The sequence below is a fragment of the Neoarius graeffei genome, chromosome 13 (genome assembly GCF_027579695.1).
Source record: "Neoarius graeffei isolate fNeoGra1 chromosome 13, fNeoGra1.pri, whole genome shotgun sequence".
Lineage (NCBI taxonomy): Eukaryota > Metazoa > Chordata > Actinopteri > Siluriformes > Ariidae > Neoarius > Neoarius graeffei.
The window spans coordinates 9,530,812-9,553,667 of NC_083581.1; the positions used below are offsets into that span (position 1 = coordinate 9,530,812).

General features: G+C 46.0%; 1 protein-coding gene across 1 annotated transcript in view; it reads right to left on the minus strand.

The window, feature by feature from the left end:
• The window catches only part of serpine3 (serpin peptidase inhibitor, clade E (nexin, plasminogen activator inhibitor type 1), member 3), a 53,988-nt gene that overhangs the window by 23,859 nt on the left and 7,273 nt on the right, over positions 1-22,856 (minus strand). Inside the window, exons 3-7 of the mRNA XM_060936716.1 lie at positions 16,463-16,690; positions 10,083-10,280; positions 9,771-9,969; positions 9,584-9,684; positions 6,396-6,482 (exon numbers count right to left, since the gene is read on the minus strand). Coding sequence (XP_060792699.1) covers positions 6,396-6,482; positions 9,584-9,684; positions 9,771-9,969; positions 10,083-10,280; positions 16,463-16,690 — 813 coding nt within the window. The remainder of the gene's footprint in view (positions 1-6,395; positions 6,483-9,583; positions 9,685-9,770; positions 9,970-10,082; positions 10,281-16,462; positions 16,691-22,856) is intronic.

Consider the following 22,856-nt stretch of genomic DNA (forward strand, 5'->3'; position numbering starts at 1 on the left):
AAAGCACAGAGAATTTCTTGGTGTGAACTTCGTCGTTTGTGAGGAAAAGTCTCTGATCAAACAATGTGCAGAGCAATTAAGTCAGAAGGAATCTGGTCGCTTCTAACTTTTAATTAACTGCTCGGGCGGCAGTCGTAATGTTACTTATAATGAACAAATTAAAAAAAACAGTTGTAACTCAAAATGAGTGAAACGGCGCAACTTAAGTATTCTTTTACCGTGGCCAGAGGTAAATATGAAAGCACGCTGACTTTCTTTTTCTTGCAAGAAAGATGTCTTTATCTTGGGTGTTCTGATGAGCAGGGTGTCTCTTTGTGTCTGTGCGACACGAATGTCCACCGACGAGAGAGAGATAACGGAAGTGTGGTTGAGCCACTTATGGTTTCAGGGAGGATGTGACGTAGGTAATCCCACCCAGGCGTGACGTAGGTCATCGCCGAAATTGGTTGATGGGATTTGTAGTTCTAGAAGGGACTGTGACCGTCCCTACAGCATAAATAAGCTCCAGATATTTCAAAATGCAGCAGCAAGAGTCCTTACTAGAACTAGAAGATATGACCACATCACCCCTATCTTTTCCACATTGCACTGACTCCCAATCAAATTTTGCACTGATTATACAATAGTACTATTGACCTTTAAAGCACTGAATGGTCTTGCGCCACAGGACCTGAGCAAACTTCTGGTCCTTAATGACCCGCCACACCTACTTAGATCAAAAGGTGCAGGCTGTCTGCTGGTACCTAATATAGTGAAGGCTACATCAGGGGCAGAGCCTTTCCTTACAAATCCCACAGATATGGAACAGACTTGCAAGTAGTGTTTGGGACTCAGACACAGTCTCAGTGTTTAAGTCTAGACTGAAAACATATCTTTTTAGTCAAGCTTTTTGTTAATAGTTTTTTTATTAGGTAAAGGAGTAGATCTGGAGGCTCCTCAGGCATAGCGTGTTTTGGTAAACTGGGATGTATGGATGCTGTCACCCCCCCACTGTCTCATGCATTCACTCGGGTTTGTTGATGGTGGAATGGCTGGCTGATTTATGTCCCAAGGCTCCCTCATGTCTATGTTACCTTCTGGCTCTCCCTTTTAGTTATGCTGTCATAGTTAGTCTTGCCAGAGTCCCTGCTTGCACTCAGTGAAAAATGTATACTGTTCTTACTCATTAGGTAACATTGGGCATACCTAACAACCTGTGTTCCCCCCCCCCCATCTCTTCCCTCTATCTGTCGAGTTACGTGTTGAACTTGAGACACCAGTGATGCTGAACTCTTCTGCTCCTTGGACCCACCTGATCCATCCTGATGTGCTACATCTGGCTAGAGTCTCATCACATTGGTCCTGTTAGGGTGACCATTTCCATAACACCAAAAAGGAGGACATTATTTGGACAGGGGGTCTGGGGGCCCTCCCCCAGAAAATTTTGTATTTCTTAGATGCAATTTCCTGCATTCTAATCAATTTTAGGGTGAATAATGGCAAATCCCATCTGATTCATAGCCCTCAAATTTTTATGTAAACCACAGTGGCAAGATTGAGAATGGATTATTTTTATGCAAGTCACTCAAGTTTGGTGAAATCAACATCACAATTTTGTAGGGTTAAAGATTATGATTGTGGGGAAAAAAGAGTAAGGTCAAAGCATTCATAGTATTTATTATAATTCATGTATTAGCTCTTAATTGGCTAGAACACACAGTATTTATATTTATTAAAAACGTTGTGGAGTTAACAAACCACTGAAATTAAACTTAAGGTGCTGAGTACCAAAAAGCACAACATTTGTAGATTCTCAAAGAACAAATAGGCAACATAACCAGCAACATTATAAAACGTTTTAAAGCATTCATAGTATTTATTATAATTCATGTATTAGCTCTTAATTGGCTAGAACACCATATTTGTATTTATTAAAAACATTGTGGAGTAACAAACCACTGAAATTAAACTTAAGGTAGATATAGTAGATGTGCATTTGCACTGTCATCCATATCCTAACAAGTTAAGTTGTGAGCAGCTGGTCTACCGGACAGACTCGTGTTTCCAAGTCCCAGCCAGGGCCAGGGGGGCAGGGCACTAGGCACGCGCCAGGAAGATCATCAAAGGATAGAGCGCAACGCGTTCTAGAACGCAACGCCTCGCGGTGCGGAGTTCGCACTGCATGCCAAAAAACATCAAGCCATAGACTCTTTATTGTAGATTACTAGTGTGCAGCACAGATCTGCAGTTTCCCTACAAAACGTTATTCTAGAACTCTGCTCTTCCAGTCTGGCAAGTCGATATTATATAATTCCGCTCATCGTCTCTAAAAGGAGGACAAATGTGCGTCCGGCTTGATGCTGTGCCGGACGCCGGACAAGACATTGAAAAGACGGATGGTCCGGCCTAAAACCGGACGTCTGGCCACCCTAGGTCCTGTGGAGGATGACCCCATATGGCCAGTTGAAAGTCACACTTGGAAGATGGCTCTGGACACTTATGCTGTGTTCACACTTATACTGGTACGAAAGTGGTATAACTGTATCGATACAAAGTATACTGGTACAGTTTAGTGCATCTGTCCACACTAGCGAGAAATGTTTGCGGTTTTCTTTCATGGTAGTTGAAATGCACGTGTGCGAAATGTTTCCGTGGTTACCGAGTAACTTCCTTCCGAGAATATATGGCATCCGTTATTTCGAGATCTTGAGAAAACAAAACAATTATTCCGTTATCTCGAGAAAACAAAACAATTATTTCATGATCTCAGCTGGATCACTGTATCTCTGTCGGTAGAGACGAAGCCGGGCCAGTCTTCTGCGGAGGTGCCGCGGACTAATTTTGAAATTATCCCTTATTAAAAGACTTAATGCAATCTCTCCCTGTGTCAACCCCTGATCAAAATATTGCCTTATTAGGTGATCGATTATTCCAGACATTCTAATGACCAAAGTTGCATCTATACAGAATGAGAAATAGCCCCAAAGTCAGCATATCACAAGCCTCTTGGCGTTCCTGAATGAACCATTTCTCAGCTGTTTACTCGAGATCATGAAATAATTGTTTTGTTTTCTCGAGATCACAGAATAATTGTTTTGTTTTCTCGAGATCTCGAAATAACGGTTTTGTTTTCTTGAGATCTCGAATTTATGGAGCCCCTAAAGGGACATGGAATAACTTAAATTTTTTTTTATTCCATGTCCCTTTTTTACTTAAATTTTTTTATTATTCCATGTCCCTTTAGGGGCTCCGTACAAATTAGTTGTGTTGTTTTCTCGAGATCCTGAATTAATTATGTCTTATGAATTAATTATGAATTACGCATGCACTTTATATTTGTATCAATACAGAGCTGCTTCATCTGTCCACACTACAGCGAAGCGCTACAGTACCGATACTGTACCGGTACAAAACCCACGCATTTGTGGGTTTCATTCCGATACAGTTATACCGCTACAGTACCGGTATAGTTGCTAGTGTGGACAGGTGTTGCGGTACGAAAGTAGTTTCGTATCGGTACAAAATCCCTAGTGTGGACAGGGTATTACAGTTTTGTTATTATGGCTGAGGACTATGGTACAATTGACATGATAACTTTAGGACTGCAGTTGTCATGAACAGCTTTGCACTCAAGTTTTCATCAATGAACAGTTGATAGCTTCAACAAAACAAACTTCATGATAAAACTGTAATGAATTTCCTGGTTACACAGTTGTACTTTGTGACTATACAGGACACAGTTATAGAAGCAAGTTATTTATAATCATGCTATCTGTTATCACCCAAATGAGGATGAGTTCCCTTTTGAGTCTGGATCCTCTCAAAGTTTCTTCCTCATATCGTCTGAGGGAGTTTCCTTGCCACTGTCGCCACAGATTTGCTCATCAGGGATAAATAATTAGGGATAAAATTAGCTCATGTTTAAAACCTTTAATTTTCTATAAAGCTGCTTTGCAACAATGTTGTTTAAAGCACTTTACAAATAAACTTGACTTAGATTATTAACTCAGTGGAGCTCAAAGTTCTAAAATATCTTAACTCTCCAAGGCCTCTTAACTTCCTGTTAGTGATGATGGTTGACTGCAGCTGGTAGCTTCTCTGTGCACAAAATAAAAAGGGTTTCATTAAGGGATTAACCAGCACATAGTACAATGGGAAAGTCCAAGGAGCTCTGTGCAGATATGAGAAAGAGGATCATAGATTTATATTCTCAGGAATGTCTCTTGGAACCATTTCTAAACAACTTCAGATTCCAAGATCACCGGTTCAAATAGCATTGCCACAGACTAAGAGGCTGCTGTCCAAGAAAGAAGCCCCTGCTCCAAAATCCACAATTTCAAGCTTGACTAAAGTTTTCAGCTGACTACATGGACAAAAAAAAAGCCTTCTGGAAGAAAGTTTTATGGTCAGATGAGCAAAAATTGAGCTGTTTGGCCACAATGAACAGAAGCACAGAGGAGCAGTGTCCCAACTGTGGCACTCATTGCTACAGTGGGGAGAACACAGACACACAACCCAGGTCTCAGTGGAACGAATACATGACAATTTAATGAAAATATCAGGTTGGGGAAGTGCAAAGTGAGTGAAAAGTGCAGTTGGTGCAAGTGCCAGAGGGCCCAAGCTGGCCAGAGGCGAGGTCGCAGGTGGAGGCTGGCTGCATCTGGGTCTTTCAGTGATCTTCCAGAGGCACTGAAGGCAGCCACATTCAACAGCGAAAAGTGAGTGGCTCTCAGTTGTCTTCTGCGTCATCCTCGGCATTGGTGAAATGCCCTTGGTGGAGAAGGGCCATAAGAGTCAGTCAACATGCACGGAGTGAGCTTCACTAAGCTCGGTTTGTCACTGTGTCTCTTTATACTCCCCTGGCTGCTTGAGGAAGGTGAATTGAGATGCTGATTATGCCGCTCCAGCTGTGTGTGATCAGTGGGCCCCAGCCTGTGGCCACACTGCTTTTGGTGATCCAGAACAGTGGTGCTGAAGTGCCGCTGTCTTTTCAGCACCATGGGCGTGGTTGTGTCAGGATCAATCCATTGCTTAGGTGGTGGTTTCCTTGGGCCGCTGTCACACAACTGTTAATTCTTTGTACGTTGCACATGGAGTTGGAATAATTAAGAAGAAGGACTACCTCAGAATTCTTCAGCATAACCTCAAACCATCAGAAACTTGGACACAGTTGTGTGTCCCAATAGGACAATGACCCCAAACACACATCAGAGCTGGTTGTAGAGGATAAAGCAGGAGAACCTCAACACTATCAAAAATATGTAGACTGTGCTTAAAAGTCAGGTCTTTTCCAGGTAACACTCAAACTTTTTTGTAGTTTGGTGTTCTGGAAGGTCTCTCTTAGGCCTGCTGCTTTTTCTTTATATACCGTATGCTGCCTCTGGGTAATATTATTCGTAAGCATGATATTAGCTTCCACTGTTACACTGTTGACACAGTTGTATGTTTCAGCAAAGCCAGATGAGACACCAGATTTTATTTCAGTCTTTCATTTGAAGCTCATGTAGATAATATTACTAGAATAGCCTTCTTTCTTCTCAGAAATATTGCTAATATTGCTACAGCTGGAACTCCTTTTAGAGTAGCTGTTATAGAAATTAATCAACCCTTTCTGACAAATCAGATTTAAAAATTCAACAGTGCTGTGATATAAAAATTGATAAAGCTGAACCCACAATCTCAAGGACCCCTCTATACAAATGTTTACAAGATTAAGCAAAGTATTTATACTAAAGTGCAATAAAGGAAACGTGCAGTAAAGACTGGAAAACTAGTCGATATTTTCCCAAGTTCACATGGGAACTAAATTTATTCAAATGTGGAAACCACCTACGGTAGAAGATGTCTGGAAACCTTATTCAAAGTGCTCATCCAAAAGCTCTAGTGGACAGATGAATGATGAACCCTGGTAGATCCCAAGGCTGTTGACCACACATGCCAATTTCTTGTAGAGTGTAGTATTTTAAATAGATATGCAAATCACACTTTATAATGCACTGTTCTTGTGATTAATATAATAAGAATGATTAATAAGCCTGATTAACGTTTGCATAATACATAGGTATTGCCAATACTCAAAGCCTCAAGACTTTTTTTTAAATTAGTTTAGTGAGACAGTTATATTGTGTCCAGCAGCTTATCATCGATTCTGCAATGTAATACAAGAGTATCTTAATACAAGAAGATCTTAACTTTCATTGGTTGAGCTGTTAGTGATGCTCAGGATCGTGTCATCTGCACAAATTGCTCGTAATTGGTTATACTGTTTCAGGATATTAAACTTGGTGATTAATTCTATGCATTTAAATCTACCCAGATATCATCTTCCCACAATGTATTTGCTCCAGCAAGCGTACAGTCTTTACACAGAATGCACTTTTTTGTTGTTGAATTTATTTGTAACACTCTGCACTTACCTGTGGCTGCTGCTGCTGCAGTTCCATCCTCCTTCACGTCTATCATGGCTTTATGGATGGCCTCAGAAACATAGAAGCCTTCTGTATCTTCAAGAGATAAAAAATTTCAGCACATGTATTTTGTGTATTTGTTCATGTAACGTTTGTTTACTCACAATGGAAATGATAGTGAAGGTAGTTTGAAGTATGACAATATTGTGATTAGAGACGCATCGATACCATACATTTTTTTCATACTTGTCAGAACCGATACTGATACCAAGATGAGTAACCTGTTTACATTCTGTTTTCATGTGGAAGATGTTATGACTTTTCATTGGTATCTTTTATAATGCGCATGAGGCTGGCTGACTTGAGTGTGCAGAGGAGTATGATGATTAAAATGAGTACAAGCGCCTGTGACTCAGTGCTCGCTGAACTGAATTGTTCTTACATGCAAGAGTTTCTCTGCTCACCCACTTCACTGATCCAAGCTCCTTTAAAACCTTTGTGCATGTGCAATTCACAGCACCTTGGGCTCATTTTTAATGATCACACTTGCTGATACAACTCTCTATGCTCTGGGCAGCCACCCTTGGCCTCACTGTTAAACATTTTATTTAAAGACCATAAAGATGTTTTATCAGATTACTTGTATTGTAGGAAGATGCTCTAGTTTTGCTGTCATTTCATGTTGTCTGTTCATTAGCTTGTACGCTATATTAAGTTGAATACATCACATGGTATCAGATGTTGGTATCAGAGCATTTTTATGAGTAAATGAGTATTTGATCAACCTGATATCACTTAACTGTGGTATATTGGTTTGCCAGTTGGCACATACCCAAGAGTCCCATGTGTTTTCCTCAAAGATATTTAATTTGCATATATTATGCAATATAGTGGTCCACTTTATTTGCTATGACAATAAATTGTGTAAAGAAATGTGTACTAGTAGCACTAGTCTTAAACAAGAAAGAGCACATTTGGCATTTTTACGCCTATACAGTCAGATCTATTAACATTTGATCATTGACAAAGTTATTGTTATTTTAGCTGTCTAGCATACTGACAGATATCTGTTTGATATGCTTGAAACTGATACAGGCTGGTCTGATTGCTTCTTGTTTTGGCTACTTCTAGTTAAATCCTTGGAATTTATCTTCACTCAGACATCTGCTCTCTAAGGTTATCTTGACCAGTAATGTCCCTCTTTACTTTCATAAGGTTATCCTGACCAGTGATGTAATGCTTAGTCATCCATTGAGGTTACCTTATCAAACATACATAACTTAGCTTCGTTAATGACATCATCCAATCACATAGCTGCAACACACTCTTGAATGTGAATATATACTCATGTTTGTCCTACAATAAACTGAGAAACATCTCTGAGCAGCTGTGTCTGTGTCAGTGACTGTTTGCTCCTGGATCAAACCGTGAGGCAGAATCTCTTAGGTGGCAGAGTTCTATAAATGACTGTCTGAAGTCTGGAACCTAGAAACATCACCAGATGCTGTTTTTCCCCCCTGGTGATGCCTTGCTAGGCCTTCTCTACAGCTGTCTTCAGTTCCTGCTTGTTTTTGTGGTGTTTTACCTTTAGGAAAGAAAATGCAGAACATTCCACTGGGGGGGTCTTGGGTTGCTTTCAAAATATGCTTCAGGTCATCGTCCATCTGCAGTGTTAAGCACTTTCTAATGGGCTTTGAAGCATTTGGCTGAATGTGAAGAGATAATATAACCCTATACACTTCAGAATTCATCCTGCTGCTTTTTTTAACAATCAGGCCTGAGTTTCCCAAAAGCATTGTAGCACAAAGATCATTGTTAAATGGTAGAGCAAGAAGCACAATGAATGCTCTCTCTCCTAGTTAAGATTCTCTTAGTATTAAGAGGCTTTTGGGAAACCCGCCCCAGATCAATAAATACAAGAGACAGGATTCCACTGGCAGCCATATAATGTTCATGCCATAAGATGAGGCAGTAGGCTTCAGATCATGAACAGTTCCTTCCCTTCTCCATACTCTTCTCTTCCCATAATTCTGGTACAACATGATCTTTGTCTCATCTGTCTGTAGGAGGTTGTTCTCAGACTGTATTGTTGTTGTTTGATGTTTTTGGAAAACTGTACTCTGGTCTGTTTTTGAGGCTTTCTAATGGTGTAGATCTTGTGGAAAACCTCTAAATTTACTCAGGTCAAGTCTAGACTTGATTGTTGACACAGATTTGCCTAACTCCTGAAGCGTGTTTGTCATCTGGCCAACTGTTGTGAAAGGTTTTTTTCTTCACCAGGGAAAGAATTCTTTCAGGCCTTATGGTGTTCCTGACATCACCATTTTGCAATTGTCGTTGCTAATATTTTTGTTCTCTCTCTGATGGGTTTGTTTTGATTTTTCAACCTAACAATAGCTTTGCTTCACTGGCAGTGACAGCTCTTTGGACTTCAACTTTGGAATGTTAACAGCAACAGATTTAAAATACAAACACCGCATTGAAATCAACTCTAGACCTGCTGTCTGTCCATCCATTATCTGTAGCCACTTATCCTGTCCTACAGGGTCACAGGCAAGCTGGAGCCTATCCCAGCTGACTATGGGCAAGAGGCAGGGTACACCCTGGACAAGTCACCACAGAGCTGACACATAGACACAGACAACCATTCACACTCAATTTAGAGCCACCAATTAACCTAACCTGCATGCCTTTGGACTGCACAGGAAACCCATGCAGACATGGGGAGAGCATGCAAACTCCACACAGAAAGGCTCTTGTCAGCCACTGGGCTCGAACCCAAGACCTTCTTGCTGTGAGGCGACAGTGTTAACCACTATGCCGCCCCTGCTGTCTGCTTACTTGTAAATGAAATAATGAGGGAATAACACACACCTGGCCCTGGAACAACTGCATCCAATTGTTGATCCCTTAAAAAGGGGGACTACTTATAATACAGTATATTGCATCCTTTCACCTGATTTGGATGTAAATGCCCTTAAAGTAAAGAAGAAAGTCGGCAGCTTTAAGTCTGCAGTTTAAGCTCATATTTGTGATTTAAGTTTTACTCCAATATACTGTGGTAGACAGCTAAAATAACATTGTCAATGTCCAAATATTTATGGACCTGAATATATATGGGTGGCAGACTGAATTTTAATGAAAACTAACTAATGCAAGGAGGTATACCACCTTATCCAAGGTTTCAGAATATCTACCTGATATACCTCTGAAGTCAGCAGTGAGGGGATTGAAAGCATCTGAAATGCCAAGGGACTTGAGAACGGGCTTCAGGTTGAGACGAGAGTGCAACTTATACCTGAAACACAGCCATGATAAGTCTGGTAGATACAATGATTTCACAATTTGTTTTAGGTTGTTGCTGTTCCTGCAGTCCTATGCCACCTGGGGAGGAAGATGTCCATTTTGGTATGACGCAGTCCTGTATCCCAGAATGCTACAGTGCGGCCGGTGAGTTGTGACTGAAAGAATGAGAGTGGAGTCTTCCTTTCACTTGGCATCACCATCAAAAGGCTTAGGGATTGGCCAAAGTAGGGTAGTTCAAGGACGGAGTAGCGCTGATCTGATGGCAAATTAAACTGGCCTGGAAGAAAAGCAGGTGGTATAGGAAGTACAAATGAATTTAGTGTTGTGGCAGATGACTCCTTTCTATAATATAACAAATGAAAAACAGCATAAAAACACAGGCTTACTCACCAAACTTTACTTCGGTCGACTGGTACATCATGGGCACTTTGATGGTACTGCCATTAGCCAAAGAGAAAGGCAGACTTTGTGTCCCTCTGAACAGGAACTGTTTCTGCCAGGTGCCATGGAATTCCACTGAGCTCAGTAATGCCATATGAGGCACAGTGGCCAACCACGAGGCCTCCATTTCTTCTTTTTTTGCCTCATCTGCTTGGAACAAGCCATCTCAATTTAAAAATAATAAATAAATAAATAAATTTACAGCTTCTCAATGAATTCTAATTAGCATTTTCAACCTGTTTTTTGTTGTCAGTTCATCCTCCTAGCTATATACACTATGGCATTTTGCAACAAAAATAATACAAAGGCTATGTTTCCACTATAGGAAAATAATCAACAGTGGGGCGGTGTGATGAAGTGGAGTTTCAGTTACCAATGTGAAGTTGATTAATTTCCTTGAACAGCATGCCACATATTCCAATTGTACCATAGCAATTTGTTAAGGCTAACCATTATTTATTAATAATAACATAATAATTGACATCTCCTTATTGTTATGTTTAATGTTGTGGCATATCCAAGAACTAAGTTAATTCCTGCTGTCATTTACATTATAGCAGCTATTACAGATTGTGGCAGCGGGGGCGTGGTCAAGCATCGGTCTGTGACAGGAGGGCGGAGTCAGGGAAGGTAAGTGGCAGAATCACTACACCTGTCATTAATTAATGTGTTTGTGTGTCTTCCCAGTGACCGTGCCCTATTTAAGGAGAGAAAGCGAGAGCAGAGGGAGCTCTCTCCTCAACCAGATGACTGATGTGTGTGCGTGTGTCTAGGTGTGTGTGAGAGAGTGCATAGGCTGAAAAGCTGAATAAAGCCAGTTTTGTGAACTCAGTTCTGTTCTGCCGTCCTTCTGTGCTCCACCCACCTACACAAACTGTCACAGTGGTGCTGAAACCCGGGAGCCGAGCACAGAAGAGAACAGCCCCATGGAGTCCTCCACCTTCACCAACCTGATCCACGCCCTCACCACGGCCCAACAGAGCCAGCACCAGGCGCTGCTCGCCCTCCTAAAGGAGCAAGAACAACGGTTCGAGGCCCTGGTGCTGGCGCAACAGGAAGATCGTCGGGCGTTCCGGCACCTCCTCGTGTCGGCGGGGTCCACCATCTCCACCGCTGGGGGCCCTTCCCCCCTCACCCTCATGAAGATGGGCCCGCAGGACGACCCCGAGGCATTCATCACGCTCTTTGAGCAGGTAGCGGAGACCTCGGGGTGGCCAGTGGAACAGCGCGCGGTGCGCCTCCTCCCCCTGCTAACGGGAGAGGCACAGCTGGCCGCGCTACAGCTCCCCACCGACCGCCGGCTGGCCTACACGGACCTTCGCAGGGCCGTCCTCCAGCGTGTGGGCTGCACCCCTGAGCAACAACGTCAGCGCTTCCGTGCGTTGTGCTTGGAGGAAGTCGGCCGGCCGTTCGCATTTGGCCAGCAACTCCTGGACGCCTGCTGGTAGTGGTTGAGGGCCGACAACCACGACGCCAAGGGACTCATCGACCAGGTGGTACTGGAGCAGTTCGTCGCGCGCTTACCAGCGGGAACCACAGAGTGGGTCCAGTGCCACCGCCCGGTGTTGCTGGATCAGGCAATCGAGCTGGCGGAGGACCATTTGGCGGCTGTCCCGATGGCAGGACAGCAGACGACTTCTTCTCTCCTCTCTCTCTCTCCTCCTCATGTGTCTCCTCCTCGCCCCATTCCCCCACCGTGGAGGCGGGGGCCAGCGCCACCTCAGCCGGCCCGCCACACCTGCGGTGCCCTCCCGTGTCTTCCCTCTGTGTCTGTCTCTCCCCCCCCTCAGGTGAGTGAGCCCCAGAGCACTAGTGCAGAGAGGAAGCCCGGGCTGGTTTGCTGGCGCTGCGGGGAGCCGGGCCACCTCCAGCAGCAGTGCTCGGTAATGGAGGTGGGCGCGGTGGTTCAGATCCCCGACGCGCCAGGAGCCGCCCTCGATCGGGCCAGAGCGTATCGCATACCGGTGAGTATCCAAGGGGATACATATCAGGCGTTGGTGGATTCTGGCTGTAATCAGACCTCAATCCACCAAAGCCTGGTGCAAGACGAGGCATTGGGGGGTGCACAGGGGGTGAAGGTGTTGTGTGTGCACGGGGATGTTCACAGCTACCCTTTGGTGTCGGTCCACATTTTTTTCAGAGGAGAAAAATTTAGAGTAAAGGCGGCGGTTAATCCTCGCCTCACCCACTTGATAATTTTGGGGACTGATTGGCCGGGATTTTGGGATTTAATGACACATTTAGTGAAGAGTGGGTCCTGCCATTTAACAGGGGGAGGTCCCGGTGTCGCGTTGGCGGGAGCAGCTGTCACAGAGCCATCTACGTCAGCTCCGCGTCAGAGTGAGGAGCCGCCGGCTCCTCCTCTCTCTGTTGGAGAATCCCTCACGGATTTTCCATTAGAGCAGTCGCGAGACGAGACTCTGTGGCATGCGTTTGACCAAGTGAGAGTAATCGATGGTCAAATGCTCCAGCCGAACGCCACCCCGTCCTTCCCTTACTTCGCGATTATGAAGGATAGATTATACCGAGTGACGCAGGACACTCAGACTAAAGAGCAAGTCACACAGCTTTTAATTCCAAAGAGCCGCCGGGAATTGGTATTCCAGGCGGCTCACTTTAATCCCATGACTGGACACTTAGGGCAGGATAAAACACTAGCCTGAATAATGGCCCAGTTCTATTGGCCAGGGATTCGCGGTGATGTCCGTAGGTGGTGTACGGCGTCCCGCGAAAGCCAGTTAGTAAATCCAGCGGCCATTCCAAAAGCGCCTTTGTGCCCTCTACCGTTAATCGAGACCCCGTTCGAAAGAATTGGGATGGATCTTTTCGGGCCATTAGATCGGTCAACACGAGGGTACCGCTTTATATTAGTTCTGGTGGACTATGCAACGCGATACCCGGAAGCAGTGCCTCTTCGCAATATCTCAGCATGCAGTATTGCGGAGGCACTCTTCCGCGTTATCTCCCGAGTTGGAATCCCAAAAGAGATTCTGACTGACCAAGGCACCTCGTTTATGTCACGTACACTGAACGAACTGTATGGGTTGTTGGGTATTAAGCCGATCCGCACCAGTGTGTATCACCCACAAATGGACGGTTTAGTTGAACGGTTCAATTGCACCCTCAAAAACATAATTAAAAAATTTGTAAGTGAGGACGCACGTAATTGGGATAAATGGCTCGAACCCTTGCTCTTTGCAGTGCGAGAGGTCCCCCAAGCCTCCACGGGGTTCTCCCCATTTGAATTGTTATACGGGCGTAAGCCACGTGGCATTCTAGATGTGCTGCGGGAAAATTGGGAGGAGGGACCTTCACCAAGTAAAAACGAAATCCAATACATTATTGACCTGCGTGCAAAACTCCACACACTCACGCACCTTACTCAGGAGAATTTGTGACAGGCCCCAGAACGACAGACCCACCTGTACGACAAGGGTACGCACCTTAGGGAGTTCGCACCGGGAGATAAAGTTCTCGTACTGTTGCCCACATCGAGCTCCAAGTTGGTTGCCAAGTGGCAAGGACCCTTTGAGGTCACACGGCGAGTCGGGGACGTTGACTATGAGGTGAGGCGAACGGATAGGGGTGGGGTGCTACAGATTTACCACCTCAACCTGCTCAAACTCTGGAATGAGGAGGTCCCCGTGGCGTTGGTGTCGGTGGTTCCGGAGAAGGCGGAGCTGGGGCCGGAGGTTCAAAAGGGAACATTGGCATCGCGTACCTCTCCGGTCCCCTGTGGAGACCACCTCTCCCCAACTCAACTCGCGGAGGTTGCCCAGTTGCAGACCGAGTTTTCGGACGTGTTCTCGCCCCTGCCCGGCCGCACCAACCTCATAGAGCACCACATTGAGACGCCCCCAGGGGTGGTAGTGCATAACTGCCCTTACAGATTACCCGAGCACAAGAAAAAGGTGGTTCAGGAAGAACTCGAAGCCATGCTCGAAATGGGCATCGTCGAGGAGTCCCACAGTGACTGGAGCAGCCCGGTGGTCTTGGTACCCAAGGCCAACGGGTCGGTCCGGTTCTGTGTGGATTATAGAAAAGTCAACGCGGTATCTAAATTCAACACATACCCAATGCCTCGTATTGATGAGTTGCTCGATTGGCTAGGCACGGCTCGTTTTTACTCGACACTGGATTTAACAGGGTTATTGGCAGATCCCCTTGACTCCATTATCCCTGGAAAAAAAGGCCTTTTCCACACCGTTCGGCTTACACCAATTCGTCACACTTCCTTTTGGGCTGTTTGGGGCGCCCGCTACGTTTCAGCGGCTGATGGACAGGGTCCTCCGCCCCCACGCCACCTATGCATCCGCATACCTCGATGACATTATTATTTATAGCAATGACTGGCCGAGGCACCTCGAACATCTGAGGGCCGTCCTTAGGTCGCTGAGGCGAGCGGGTCTCACAGCCAACCCAAAGAAGTGTGCGATTGGGTGGGTGGAAGTAAGGTATCTGGGCTTCCACTTGGGCAACGGGCAGGTGCGTCCCCAAATTAACAAGACAGCAGCAATTGCGGCCTGCCCGAGGCCCAAGACCAAAAAGGGGGTGAGACAGTTCCTGGGGCTGGCTGGCTATTATCATAGGTTTATACCTAATTATTAGGACGTCACCAGCCCGCTGACTGATCTGACTAAAAAGGGGGCACCAGATCTGGTCCAGTGGACGGAGCAATGCCAGCGGGCTTTTTCTAAGGTAAAGGCTGCACTGTGTGGGAGGCCACTTTTACACTCCCCTGACTTTTCTCTCCCCTTTATGTTGCAGACGGATGTGTCGGACAGAGGGCTGGGGGCCATTTTGTCCCAGCAGGTGGAGGGGGAGGATCGCCCAGTCTTATACATTAGTTGCAAGCTGTCAGTGCGTGAGGGGCGCTACAGCACCAAGAGTGCCTGGCGATCAAGTGGGCGGTCCTCGCCCTCCGGTACTACCTGCTGGGATGCCCTTTCACCCTCTGTTCGGACCACGTGCCCCTCCAGTGGCTCCACCGCATGAAGGATGCCAACGCGCGGATCACCCGTTGGCATCTGGCACTCCAACCCTTTAACTTCAAGGTGATTTCTGGCCGGGGGCGCAGATGGTCATGGCGGACTTCCTCTCCCGTCGGGGGGGGGAGTCGGCTGCAGGCCGGACGGCTGCCCGGCCTGAGTCGGGCGGTGGGGGTATGTGGCAGCGGGGGCGTGGTCAAGCATCGGTCTGTGACAGGAGGGCGGAGTCAGGGAAGGTAAGTGGCAGAATCACTACACCTGTCATTAATTAATGTGTTTGTGTGTCTTCCCAGTGACCGCGCCCTATTTAAGGAGAGAGAGCGAGAGCAGAGGGAGCTCTCTCCTCAACCAGATGACTGATGTGTGTGTGTGTGTCTGGGTGTGTGTGAGAGAGTGCATAGGCTGAAAAGCTGAATAAAGCCAGTTTTGTGAACTCAGTTCTGTCCTGCCGTCCTTCTGTGCTCCACCCACCTACACAAACTGTCACACAGATGTTTAAAAATCCATTTATTTGCCAAGTCCTTGTGTATAGCAACAATAATGTAATGTAATTAGAATGAGTGCATTATGATTTGCAGGTGCTGTTGGAGCTGCTATTCTACACCTCAAATTCTCAATCAGAATTGAGAATTTAACAGCACGATAGTATAAAGTAGAAATAGTGTTGCAAGAGTGTCAACCAGTGTTAGCAAGACTAATGACAATCAAATGCTAATTCTGCCAGTCAGAATACTACATTATCACCATCTTTTATTCTTTAACATTAACAAATTTGTATCACCTAGATCACACATGGCCACTCACAGCACAAAGCTAAAAGTGGAGGGGTAACCTGAGGATTTTCCTTGGAGATATGAACAGTCATCAGTTAGCAACCTAAAGTAAAAGAGTTATATTAACTTCCCTGTACTGAGGTATAGTTATCTACATAAAGCCCAATTCAAACACAAGAAATCAAAATACAACTGAATCAGACAAATTCAGCCAAGTTAAAAATGTGAAAAGGTTGATGAGGCCATGTTAAAAACAAGAAAGAAGTGTGTCTGACTTTTTCTGGAGTTCCAGGAAGCTTCTGCTTTGTGCTAGATACTTTTTTTTTAATTAATAAAAAGAGGCTCTCGCTACAATAACCAGATTCTAAATGAATGATAATTGAACGGAAGTTGTTGAATAATAGGGAGGAGACCGGGAGGGTGGGTGAGGAACCTTCAGAGAAATCAGAAAAAGGGACAGAGAAAAGGGATGGATAGATAGAAGTTGGAGCTTCTGATGTGGTCTTTCTCCCCAGCTTAAATTCATTCCTAACTCCATTATGACTGATATAGGGATGGTTCAGCTCACCTCTGATTGTCGGTGCTTGCTGGAATCGAACTTGTGTGTGATTGGGAAGGCTGAGGTTCACACTAATTAGGCTGCTATTGCACCATTGCATAGCATTCTGGGTAAATTCTGGCTGAAGCTGGATGCCACTCTGGATGAGTAGAGTGTTACTAAACTGGAGCCAAGCACCCTGGCTAGAATTGTACAGGTTACATCTGGTTTGTGATACAGCCTCCTGGATACTAGGTTCTATGGGCAGAATAGAAAATTATATTATCAAAACTTTATGCTATAGCATTCACTATCTACCTAGTTCTAGGTCCATTTGCTCAAACTATCTGGAAACATGTGCCTCTCCTTTATACTAACCCACAAGTTCCAGACCCTGGCCCTGGAGTACCCCTGTCCTGCTAATTTTAGTGTTTTCACTGACTTCAACACACCCACTTCAACCCAGGAAGCACTGTTAATTAGCTAATTAGTTAAATCCTCTGAATTTCTACTCCACCAATTCTGGTTTGCTGGTAGTGCCCAAGACCAGACCGACATTCATGGGGGGGAAGTTCCTATAGTGCCATACTATGGAATGCCACCCTCAAGGACTTTTATGACTACATTTACTTATCCCATTTTTAAAGCCAATTTAAATTTTCTCCCAAAACCATTACCTTTTTTCTTCTCAATATTCTTTGTTTCCTACTTTTTTAATATACTGAATGTATCTACAGTGACCTCGATTGTAAGAAAGGCACAATATAAATGGAAGGCGATATTATTTATTTTGTTTGAATCAGGTGTGTTAGAACAGGGAAGACACGAAAATGTACAGGGCTGGGTACCTACAGTGTCTTGCAAAAGTATTCATCCCCCTTGTTGTCCTGTTTTGTCACATTACAAGCTGGAATTAAAATGGATTTTTGGGGGGTTAGCACCATTTGATTTACACAACATGCCTACCACTTTAAAGGTGAAAATTGTTGTTTTATTGTGTCACAAACAATAATTAAGATGAAAAGACAGAAATCTGGAGTGTGCATAGGTATTCACCCCCCAAAATCAATACTTTGTAGAGCCCCTTTTGCTACAATTACAGCTGCAGTTCTCTTGGGGTATGTCTCTATTAGCTTTGCACATTGAGCCACTGGGATTTTTGCCCATTCCTCAAGGCAAAACTGCTCCAAATCCTTCAAGTTAGATAGGCTGCATTAGTGTGCAGCAATCTTCAAGGATTCAAGGCTTTATTGTCATACCAGCTCACATTCACATGTTTATGGTACGAAATTAGGACTCAGGTCCCGGGAGCAGTAAATGAACTATAAAATATAAAAATATAAAGTATGAAGTAAAACTAACAGAAAATAAAATAAAAGAATATAAAACTAAACATTTAAATAAGCTAAACAAACTTAAATAAGAAGCCAGTTTTAACATATAGCAGCCTAAGTATGCATGTGCAAGTATGAGGTAATCCAAAAAGTAGTCCTTAGTATTACACTTGTGAGTCCTTAATATTGCAATTGCACTTATAGGATAAAGTGTTTGTAGTGCACGGGAGTGGGGGGTGGGGAGGGGGGGGGGGTCAAGGGTGTGTGTGTGTGTGTGTGTGTATATGGATATAGGGGGTGGGGGGGGGGACTACAGGGCATGGCTGGAGTTCAGCAGTCTGACAGCTTCGGGGAAGAAGCTGTTCCTGAGCCTGGTGGTCTTGCTCCGGATGCTCCTCAGCCGCCTGCCTGAGGGGAGGGGTTGGAAGAGTCCATGTGCTGGATGGGTGGAGTCCTTCATGATGCAGAGGGCCCTCCCCCTGCATTGTGCTGTGTAGAGGTCTGAGATGGTGGGGAGGCAGCCCCCCATGGTTCTCTGTGCAGCCTTTACCACCCTCTGCAGAACCTTCCTCTCAGCAGCGGTGCAGCAATCTTCAAGTTATGCCACAGATTCTCAATTGGATTGAGGTCTGGGCTTTGACTACACTATTCCAAGATATTAAAATGCAGTTAGGTTGACGTGGGGTGGCCTTGGGCTGAGGTGCCCTTGAGCAAGGTACCTAACCCCTGACTGCTCCCCGGGCACTGTGTGTAGCTGCCCACTGCTCTGTGTGTGTGCGCGTGTGTTCACTGCTTCAGATGGGTTAAATGCAGAGGATGAATTTCACTGTGCTTGAAGTGTGCATGTGACAAATAAAGGTTTCTTCTCTTTCTTAAATGTTTCCCTTTAAACCACTCCAGTGTAGCTTTAGCAGTACATTTAGGGTCATTGCCCTGCTGGAATGTGAACCTTCATCCCACACCTCTGGCTGATGCAAACATTTTTTCCTCTAGAATTGTGCTGTAATTTAGTGCCATCCATCTTTCCTTCAATCCTGACCAACTTTCATGTCCCTACAGATGAGAAACTTCCCCATAGCATGATACTGCCACCACTATGCTTCACTGTAGGAATGGTGTTCTCAGGGTGATGGGAAGTGCTGGATTTGCGCCACACATGCCATTTCCCATGATAGCCAAAAAGTTCAATTTTAGTCTCATATGACCAGAGAATCTTCTTCCATGTGCTTGGGGAGTCTGCCATGTGCTTTTGGGCAAACTCCAAATGTGTTTTCTTATTTTGTTCTTTAAGCAGTGGCTTCTCTTGCAATGGCCACTCTTCCATAATGTCATGCTCCGCTCCGGACTTCCACTCCGGAGATTTATTATCTCCCAGTTCAGTGCTAATCCGGATCCGGGACAGGACTTCCATCTTGCCGGCATTCACGTCCTGGTTTACTCTGCTATGTATAAAAAGGCCGTTATCAGAAGGGGACTTTGCCAGAATGTCTCGTTGGTTTTTCATGTCGTCTCTGTGCCATTATTGCTTCGTGGATTTTGCTCTCTGTTTTACCTGTTTCTTGTCACAGTTTTTTTGCACTACATTTTTGTCTTTTTTCATGTTTGTTGTGCTGTTTTTGTCTCAAGTTTTTTGTCTGGACTATTTTTTATGCTAGCATTTTTTTGTTCCTTTTTTTTGTGCCTGCCTCGTTTTTTGTCCCTAGCTTTTTCTGGATTATTTTTGGTTTATTTTTTACTCCTATTAAATCTTTTTTATTGTTGGATTTACTGGTCTGTGTTCTGCTCTTGGATCCTACTGACCACATCTCCCCACCCATAACAGTATGTTCTGGCCAACATGGATCCAGTGGAACTGAACCATCTGAGAATGGCTATGCAGCAGCAAGGAGCCCTCCTTGGGACCCACCAACAGGAACTCAAGCAGATCACCCAGAACCTGGCCACCCTGTCCAACTTACTCAATCTTCTAGCCACACAACTCCAGCACTCCCAATCCGTGCCTACCCCTGCCTAGCCGCCTCCTTCACCTCCCGCCTCTGCCGCTTGCCATGAACCAAGACTTCCTTCGCCTCAGCCCTACAGCGGGGAACCAGGTACCTGCAGATTTTTTTCTGTCTCAGTGTTTATTGATCTTGGAGCTACAACCCATGGCTTTCCCCATGGAATGCTCCCAGGTAACTTATGTCATCACACTCCTCACCAGCAAGGTCAGGGAATGGGGAACCGCGGTCTGGCACGCCGACGCATCCTTTTGTTCCAGCTTCAAGGACTTCTCTGAGGAAATGAGGCGAACATTCGACCACTCTATGTCCAGTTGGGAAGTGGCTAGGGAGCTCATGGAGCTGTGGTAGGGGCCCCGATCTACCTCGGACTATGCCATTGAGTTCTGGACGCTGGCAACATCATGCTACTGGAACGAGAGTGCCCAGGTTGACGCGTTCCTATATGGCTTGTCCTACATCAAGGACGAAATGGTATCTCGAGAACTGCCATCAGACCTCGCCACTCTCATGGACCATGCCTATCATATTGATGCTCGGGTCCTACAATGTAGGTGAGCGAAGAGCCGCCTCCGCTGCAACTTCTCCCCACTTCCCGCCTCGTCCGTCGAACCTGTGCAGGTAGATCGGGTACAGGTGTCAGCAGAGGAACGACTGTGCTGGCGGAACATGGGGGCCTGCTTTTACTGCAGTCAGCAAGGATACATCTGCCAAGTCTGCCTGTTAAAAAGTACGAGCCCACCAGTTAATCAAGGGGCCCTGGTGGGCTATGCTTGGAACCAGTCCCCTGCTGACCAACCATTGCTCCCCATTATCATCACGCACAACAACTGGCATCACTATCTTCAGGCACTCATCGACTTGGGGGCGGACAGGAATCTGATCTGCTCTGCCACCGCCAAGGATCTTGGAATCCTGTTACTCGCCCTCAAGGTCCCCTCTCACTGTCCTGACACTCACTGGCACTGGCTTGACCACCATCACTCACCTCACCACCCCACTCACCCTAAGGACTTCAGGCAATCACTCCAAAATGATACAACTTCATGTCATGAACAACCCTGATGTTCCCGATATTCTTGGACTACCCTGGTTGATGCAGCACAACCCTCACTTAAACTGGACTGATCACACCATCTTAGGCTGGAGTCCTTCCTGCCTGGCCTCCTGCCTGAGCTCCGCTCTGCCTCCCACCAAACCATCACAGCCCTCAGCCAGTGAGTTTCCCGACCTCTTTCACGTGCCTCTGGAATATCTGGACCTCAAGCCAGTTTTTAGTAAAACCCGAGCAGTGTCCCTCTCTCCTCACAGGCCTTACAATTGCGGGATCGACCTCCTGCCTGGGATGGTGCCACCCAAGGGACGTCTCTCACCTGCCGAACGACAGGCCATGGAGAAGTACATCACGGAGTCACTGGCAGCTGGGATCATCCGCCCTTCCTCCTCTCCAACAGGGATGGGGTTCTTCATCAAAAAGGACAAGTCACTCCGTCCCTGCATTGACTATCGAAGTCTCAACACCATCACGGTCAAGAACTGCTACCCACTACTGCTCATGACCACAGCCTTCAAACTACTCCAGGGAGCTAAGGTGTTCACTAAACTGGACTTGTGCAACGCCTATCACCTAGTTAGGATCAGGGAAGGGGACAAGTGGAAGACGGCCTTCAACACCACCACAGGCCACTATGAATACCTCGTAGTCCCTTTCGGCCTGACCAACACGCCTGCGGTATTCCAGGCACTAGTTAATGATGTCTTAAGGGACCTCATTAACACCTTTGTCTTCATATACCTGGATGACATCTTGATTTTCTCTTGCTCCCTGGAGGAACATCAGGGTCACGTCCAGCAGGTCCTCCAATGCCTGCTAGAAAATAAACTTTGTTAAGGCGGAGAAAAGCGAGTTCCACCAAAGCTCCGTCTCATTCCTGGGGTTCATCATCGCTCAGGCGAAGATTCAAATGGACCCCCTCAAGCTGGAGGCAGTTGCTGACTGGCCCAGCCCATCTTCGAGATGAGAGGTTTAGCGCTTCTTAGGATTTGTCTACTTCTACAGGTGCTTCATTCGCAACTTCAGCATGGTGGCTGGACCTCTTTCAGCCCTGACCTTGACCAAGACCCAATTCAAGTGTGTGGGGGGGGAAGCAGAGAAAGCCTTTTCCACACTCAAGCACAGGTTTACCACAGCACCCATTCTCACCATACCTGATCCAACCAAGCAGTTTATTGTCAAGGTCGGTGCTTCCAAGTCAGGGGTCAGAGCTATACTATCCCAGAGGGCCAGTGACAACAAGGTCCACCCATGCTCCTTCTTTTCTCACCGGCTAACCCCAGCCAAACAGAATTATGACATCGGCGACCAAGAACTACTGGCTGTTAAACTAGCCTTGAAGAAGTGGAGGCACTGGCTCGAGGGTTCGGAGCTTCCCTTCCTAGTCTGGACTAACCATAAGAATCTGGAGTACCTCAAGTCCGCCAAACGCCTGAATTACCGTCAAGCCCGTTGGTCTCTCTTCTGGTTCAACTTCATGCTCTCCTACCACCCAGGCTCCATGAATGGCAAACCCGATGCCCTGTCCAGGATGTTCTCTTCCCACCAAGAGGAGTCCAAGCTGCCTGAGACCATCCTTCCTCCACGCTGCCTGGTGGGAGCCGCCATTCTAGAGGTTGAGATGCTTGTGCAGAAGGCCCTGGAGCAGGACCCTGGTAAAGGTAACCCCGACAACAATCCTCTTAACCATCTGTTTGTTCCCTGTCCTGTGCAAACCCAGGTGCTGCAGTGGGGTCATGGCTCCAAGCTGGCCTGTCATCCGGGAGCTGCCCGAACCCTGGCACTCATCCAGCAGCACTTTTGGTGGCCATCCATCAAGGAGGATGTCCAGGAGTTTGTGGCAGCCTGCAACACATGCTCCCAGAACAAGACAGCCAATCGACCCCCTGCCGGCTTGCTAAGACCCCTCCTGACTCCGCATCGACCTTGGTCTCACATCACCCTGGACTTCATCACAGGACTCCCCAACTCAGGTAGCAACACATGTATCCTCACTGTTATTGATTGTTTTTCTAAAACCATCCATTTTATTCCTC